Raw genomic sequence first — 7,044 nt, forward strand, 5'->3', positions numbered from 1 at the left:
TTCATAACATTCATTTTATTTTTGTAAGTATATAATTTATTTAAAATTTTACTAAATAAACATTAATAGGTCCGACCGAGTCGAACCATGGTTGAATCCGGTTGGACTATTTCAACAAAAAATCAATTCGATTACTGGTTCGGTTTTCAAAACATTGGCTAGGACTGCCACAGCCGGCCGAACTAGATCATATCACCGGAATGAAAAGCTAGGACGGTGCACCTTGGCCGAACTAGCATCCAAAACAGAAAACAAAGCTTGGATGGTGGGACTTAGCCGTTCCAATACCTTCTTCTGCCGACCTCCTCATGTGAGGGCCCTAAGGTTTGATTGTTCTCTATGGGTTCATTGTTCTCTCATCCCTTGGTCCCACTTACCAACTTAAGTTCCAGTTTTCCATCAATTACTGTTGGCAGAAATGAAGTATATTCTGTCTGTGTCTGCCAGAGGACAGCTTATTTCTTACATAGAATGATAGAATATAAGAAGATGCACCCAAAGATTGTAAACTGTGTAATATGATCATATTCTGGCATCTTATATTTACAAGTTTCACTCAAAAACATTTTTTGACACTCATGTGAACATACTCTATATCAAACTGATCGGAAGAAAAAAAAAGGGCAAAAAAAGAGAGGAAACAATAGGAATATGAAAAACCTAATTCAGGAGTTATGAAATGCATGATCTTGGCCGTAGAATGGACTGTAAGGTTTTGAGTACATCATTTGAGCTTGGTCTAGCCACGGGATCCTTGCCAGTGCATTGTAGGGCTAGATTCATGGTCTCAAAGATCTCATTGTGATAATTCGATGAGTGTCCCTTCATCGCCACATCAACCCACGTGTCTAGACGGCAGTCTGAGTAGCAATAACGGGCCCAATCGACCACGTTATCATGCACGCCAAGCTCTGCATCAGCTGGTCCTTTGCCACTTAGAATTTGGATGAGGAGGACTCCAAAGGCATATACATCACTCTTATTTGTTACCTCCTTCCTCAATCTGGTTTCTGCAGCACACCGTAGAAGCATGATAGTAAATACTAACTATTTAAACTTGCGTGTAGAAAATTATAATAAATGGTAGTGGCTTCTAGCTAGCCAGTAAATTATAACTATAAGAACAAATCATCACTCTTTAAGTCATTGTATATATCTAAATTAAATGGCCTCGAGTCCGTGAAGTTACTTGGATTTCATTAACTTGATTAAGGGTAGGTTGGTGAATAATGTTACCTGGAGCAATGTAGCCTGAAGAGAAGAACCCCTTGGAATCTCTACCAACCAACCCAGGAAGATTCAGTAGCACGCTAGGTTCGTCTTTTCTATCAACAATCACTTTATCCGGAGACAACATTCGAACCAAAACACTGGGGGAACATCCAAAATGCAGAAACCTTAAAGCTTTTGCAATCCCAACAACTATGTTACGACGACGCTGCCAACTCATATCACATAAAACATCATCCAAGCTCTTCCCATCAATGAATTCATAAAGAAGAACTCCATTCTTCTCAGACCGACAAATACCAATTAGTTTAAGGACATTGGTATGCTGAAGCTTTCCCCGCTCTTCCATTTCTGTCCAGAAGCTTGAATGAAGTGCTGGAGTATCACTCAAGTCTTTAAGGACAAAATGTAATTCTTTTACAGAAGACTTTCCTCTGTATAGTGTTACATACTTTCCCCTAGAAATGATATTTTCTTCTCGCATCGAAGATAAGATATCGTCTATTGAAACAGCCTTAGACGCTTTAGAATCAAAGAACTGCAATTGCCAAACACCATGTTCATCACTATCAACCTTCTTTGATTGTGCTTTACTTCGTTTTCGAATGAAGAAAGCAATCAAAAGAATGAAAACAAGCAATGCAAGAACTAGGACAAGTGAAGTTACGAAAAACCAAGAAACGTGGTTTCTAGGCTCTTTGCATGGAGGTAAACCACTTATGATATCACCACCACAAAGATGATTGCCAGCAACTGAACTCGCGTTAATATTGATGAACGCCACTGTGGATGGAAGACTTCCATGGAGGTTATTGTGGGAAATATTGATTTGAACCAAGGATTCTGTTTTCCCCAAGTTCGACGGCACTTCACCTGACAAGTTGTTATATGATAAATCAAACTGACCAAGAACTGGCATTACACAGAAACCACTTGGAATTTGCCCAGTGAGTTGGTTTTCACTTAAGTCTAAATTCACTAATTTCTTGCATGAAGATAATTCTTCTGGAATGAAACCCGAGAGCTGGTTTCCCCGAAGCTTTAGCTGCATTAGCTCTGATAAGTTTCCAAAACTCGTCGGTATGCTGCTTGTGAAATTGTTTTCTGACAAGTCGAGGTTTTCAAGTTTACCGCTACCATTGAATTCTGGCAAGCTTCCGACAAATCTATTTCTTGCCAAATTCAGCATTTGAAGTAATGGCATCTCCCATTTATGCTTATCAATTCTACCAGAAATTCTATTGCCAGAGACATCAAGAAAGTAGACTAACGGCAACTTTGTGAATTCTGGCGATAACACCCCTGAGATTAGATTGTTCTGGATTCGAATCCTCGCCAAACTCTTACAGTAGCTTAAGCTCTTAGGTACTTCGCCTTCGAGTAAATTGGAAAAGAGTATGAGCTTGAAAAGACGACCAGAAGTGCAAAGCCCTCCAGGGATTTTTCCAGTGAGATTGTTTGTCGAAAGGTCCAACGCAGTGAGATTGTTTTCTTTGCCAAGGTCTTCAGGAATTTCACCAGATAATTGATTAGACCAAAGCTGAAGAACTTGAAGCTTAGGAAGAGAAGCTACACCTCTAGGAATGACGCCAGTAAAATTATTTGAAAATAGATGAAGGATTTCCAAGTTTTTCAACTGAATTACGAGCTCTGGTATCTCACCAGAGAGATAATTATCGCTTAAGTCAAGCGAGATCAAGTTTGTGAGATTGAATATTGCACGAGGAATCGGACCAGTGAGTCTGTTTTGATAAAGAAAGAGGTACTGAAGACTGGTAAGATTTCCAAGTGCTGATGGAATTTCTCCAGTCAGATTATTGTAAACAAGATCAAGATGTTTCAAAGAAGCTAAGTAACCAAGTTCTTTTGGAATTTCACCAGAGAGATTATTGTATCCAATATATATCCAATTCAAGTTCTTCAGTTGGCCTAGTTCAGGTGGAATTTCGCCGATTAACTGATTTCCAGCTAATGTCAAGAACTGTAGATTTTGGAGATTGGATATCGAACCCGGGATTTCGCCTATCAAAACATTCCCACCAAGATCAAGAATTTTAAGGCCAGAAAAGAGTCCAATTTCTGACGGAACTCCTCCACTGAGCATATTGTTCGAAACATCCAAAGTTTCGAGGCTAGGACTTGAACCATAAGGAAGAGAACCACTGAAGTTGTTGCCACTGAGATTAAGATGTCGAAGCGCTAAGCAAGAGAACATCTCCTTAGGAAGCTCGCCAATGAGTACATTGTCTGAAATATTAATGTTTTGGACGAAAGGTAGAAGGAAAAGAGATGAAGAAAGTTTGCCAGAAATGTTCTTTCCTGAAAGCTCAACTTCAGAAACATGAGATGAATTGATACAGGAGATACCATACCAGTTGCATATATCATTGGACGCATTCCAGTTAGAAAGAAAGCGAAATGGATCCCTCAAGGAAGCTTTAAATGTTAAAAGAAGCTTGATTTCTTCTTGTCCATTTGTTGCGATGACAAAGCTCGAAAACAAGAAGAGTACTGCTACAATGAAGAAAGAAGTCCCAATCTTACTCGCCATCCGATATGCGAAACTTCAGCAAACTGCAAAGAAGAATGTTGGTTAAACATTAAGACATAGAGCATAACATTTTATATCAGTGATCACATATCAAACAATAGTTACCTTCTACAAACTTTTTTTTCTTCTGCTTCTTATAGAACGAATGATTAAATTAAGTTGTGGTTACCCATCAAATCTAGTACCAAATTTTCATCATTAAGCACATGGTTTGAAAGAGATGTTTTACTCAAGAAGAGTGAGTGTATTAGTGAGAGTGAAGAATTAGAGATTATATAGAGGGAACTAGGGAAGACACAAGGTATGATTGTGGACATGGTGTTGCATTGAATTACGAAAGGTTCACTATGACTAGTTTTGAATGAAAAGTTAACGGTTTAAAAGGAAAATGGGGACAAATGTGGGCAAAAGCTTCTGATTTTGTCGGTTTATTCCAAATTGCATTTTGAGACTTTGACTGAATTTGGGATCGTGACGAAAACTTTTGTTGCAACCGTTTGAACACCCGGGAAAAGGTTAGGCAGCTTTTTTACAAACGTCCATGACCTTCTTGGTGTACTGCAAAATCTCACTAAAAGTTTTCTACAACAAAATTTAAAGAAAATTTTGAAAATCGATCTTTAGATAATTAATCGATTCTTTAATCAAATTTTCAGATACGCCATAGTCCTTCGATCTAGATCTTAAATCTTAATTAAAATTAAAACAATGATTAATATAATGAACAAGCAACTTAGTTGAGATACTTTATCAGTAACTGTATACTGGGGATGGTCTCTTTAATTTCTTCCCGTGAGAGGGATATCCCTCACCATCTTGGCAGCTAAATGAACTTTAATTTGTAGAATTGGATCTACTAAAAAGTTCAGGGTATGTTATTTAATTCGGTCTCAAACCATATGACCTTGGGCCTGCGAAGATGCGAATGAGCGAAGCGAGTGTCTCTTGAGATTGGAAGTAAAAATATTTGTATTGCCTGACTCCCAAAAACAAAAAGAAAATCCAATTTATCTTCGATTTTCTCTCCTTTTCTCTAATCTCTAATATCTCTCCTCCGATTCCCTCCAAATTAATTTTTTTTCCAAAACTAAGAGCGAGGTTTGTTATTTCATTTATGAATTTTGGTTCGTTCTGAGTACTCTTCTCTCTAGTCTTTATAAATTTTGCCAACACGTGCGCTTAGATTATCTTCGCTCGTTCTTCACGTATGCTCAGCGGTTTACTAGTTAGAAATAAAAAGAAAACAAAAAAATCAGAGTACTCTAGCATTTGAACTGCATCCCAATCTTTTTTCATATAATCTTAACTAATTCAACAATTATGATATCAATTATATTTGTAAAAGAATTTAAGAAAGTTCACACATGCACGACCGGATTATGCTAATTATCTGTTAATAATTCATTGTTTATGTATTAGCCATATTCATAAAAGGACCATAGTATGTAGTGGGCTCAGAGAATAAGCCCAAGACGATATTATACTCCTAGAAGTAAACCTAAAGAGGGAGATATAAAAGGGAAGAGAGGAGAGGCAGCTGAGGAAAGGAGGAGAAAGAGAGAGATAAGAGTGAACTATGACGGCTTGATTTCCGGAAGGGATACGTAGGCAACCCAAGAGGTGTAACCAAGTCATAAAAGGACCTGAGGGGTCTCGATCAGAGGTTTGGGGTGCAACAAATGACGCCGTCTGTGGGGAACATAATAAAAAGTTATCGTTCTCTACCGCATCGTTTTGTTTTCTAACGAATCTGTGGAAGAATTACCTACTTGGTGAAACATAAACAAGTGAAATAGATCCAATGTCCTACCACCATTTCTCCACACAAAATATAAACAAACAACTACTCTCCAAATTCGGAGTTTCTGGCCAACAAACAACTTTCCAGCATCAAGTTGCTTTGACAGAGGCACGTCCAAAATGGCATCCATTACGTTGTTGGTTTCTACAATTATTTGGTGTCTTCTCTATTCTTTCTTATGTGGTTTGGATGTAGTAAGTTTGGCAATTTTGTTGAATATATTGTATTTTGGAGTTATCGGTGTTAGTAAATCAATGAGAGAGAGAGAGATTGTCTTGAGTGATTCAAACCGCTTCCATCACTTTAGTAATGGGGATTTCTTTTGTGGGAATCATTGGCTGACAACAATTTGTATTGTTATCAGTGGTCAATATTTGAAGAACAAACCTTCCAGCTCTAATTGCAAAGGTTTTGTCTAAGTAATTGCTTGTGAAGGGGAAGCAGGTGGTACCCTCTGTCGTACAAACTATGACAGAAGCTTTTGTTATTCAGGATATGTCGCTAGCCAAAATGCAGATGATGGGGTTCTGAGGATGTTTTACGAGCTATTGGTGAGGCTACGTGTAGTGGAGATGGGGCCTGAGATGCTTGTTGGGGCCGTGGGGTAGTGAGAGATGGTGATGTGGTATGCTGGAATGAAGCTCCAAAAGTGCTACTACCAGAAAATAATATCATAGGTGTTTGATGAAGTGTGTGAAAGAGCTCCATCTGTGGCTACGACCCACTTGTTGGCCTTCCATTGCCGCTTTATGTGTAAGAGACATGACGTCTGTAAGTAGATCGACGAGTCATAACGGTGGAGTAATCATGTTCGAAAAATATTCAATAACAACGACGGTGATGAAATTTGGGGGACAGAGGAACAATGAGATCAATAGATTGGGACTAGGATCAATGGCTTAAGCGGCCGAATACGGATGGTAAGGATTACAAAAAAGGTGAAAAGACATACACCGTGGCAGGTAACTCGTTTCTTTTACCATTATATACATAATAGACGGACAAGTAGTGACTCGGCCGTCAGCCATAGTTACATGGGGAGGGTAAGCAAGCCTTGTCCCCATCCTTGGCAGAGATGTGTGTGAGGACAAATTGGGATTGTCCCCAGACCTCGTGGGATTCTGTGAACCTATTCGCTTTAGGAGGTCGCGGACCATGAATGAGAAAAGTGGTTGTACACCTCAAGGTAAGACGGATTGTACACTGTTTGGAGCATATGATCGCCATTATATTTGTATACCAATACTTAGGCTGAATTAATGTTCTTTGTTAAAACTCACGTGTTATTTGTGCAACCTCAAATATGAAAGTTTCAGGTTACAGAGAAAGAGAAAGATCCGCGATACCGCGAAACAGAGTTGAGATTGATATGGTATTAAGAGATGGATCCATCTCACCTCATTTACTACCTTATTTGCATACACTGTATTGTCATCAAAGCCGAACGAACGGGCGACGAGCC

The 7,044-nt window shown here is 38.8% G+C and overlaps 1 protein-coding gene across 2 annotated transcripts; it reads right to left on the reverse strand.

Annotated features, from left to right (window-relative positions):
• Nucleotides 1–500: 500 nt before the first annotated feature.
• LOC147511622 (Leucine-rich receptor-like protein kinase family protein) lies at nt 501–4,119 on the reverse strand. 2 transcript variants are annotated; one of them, XM_086603297.1, is made up of 3 exons: nt 3,887–4,119; nt 1,237–3,804; nt 501–1,010 (listed from the first exon to the last, which is right to left on the reverse strand). In XM_086603297.1, exons 2-3 carry the CDS (start codon nt 3,779–3,781, stop codon nt 673–675), a joined length of 2,883 nt encoding a protein of 960 aa, XP_086459423.1. In that variant the 5' UTR covers nt 3,782–3,804; nt 3,887–4,119; the 3' UTR covers nt 501–672. The 2 variants fall into 2 exon arrangements, with proteins under 2 accessions (XP_086459423.1, XP_086459424.1); XM_086603298.1 differs by lacking the exon at nt 3,887–4,119 and having other exon boundaries at nt 1,237–3,477; nt 3,603–3,776.
• Nucleotides 4,120–7,044: the final 2,925 nt, after the last annotated feature.

This window comes from Coptis chinensis, chromosome 3 (assembly GCF_015680905.1).
Source record: "Coptis chinensis isolate HL-2020 chromosome 3, ASM1568090v1, whole genome shotgun sequence".
Taxonomy (NCBI): domain Eukaryota; kingdom Viridiplantae; phylum Streptophyta; class Magnoliopsida; order Ranunculales; family Ranunculaceae; genus Coptis; species Coptis chinensis.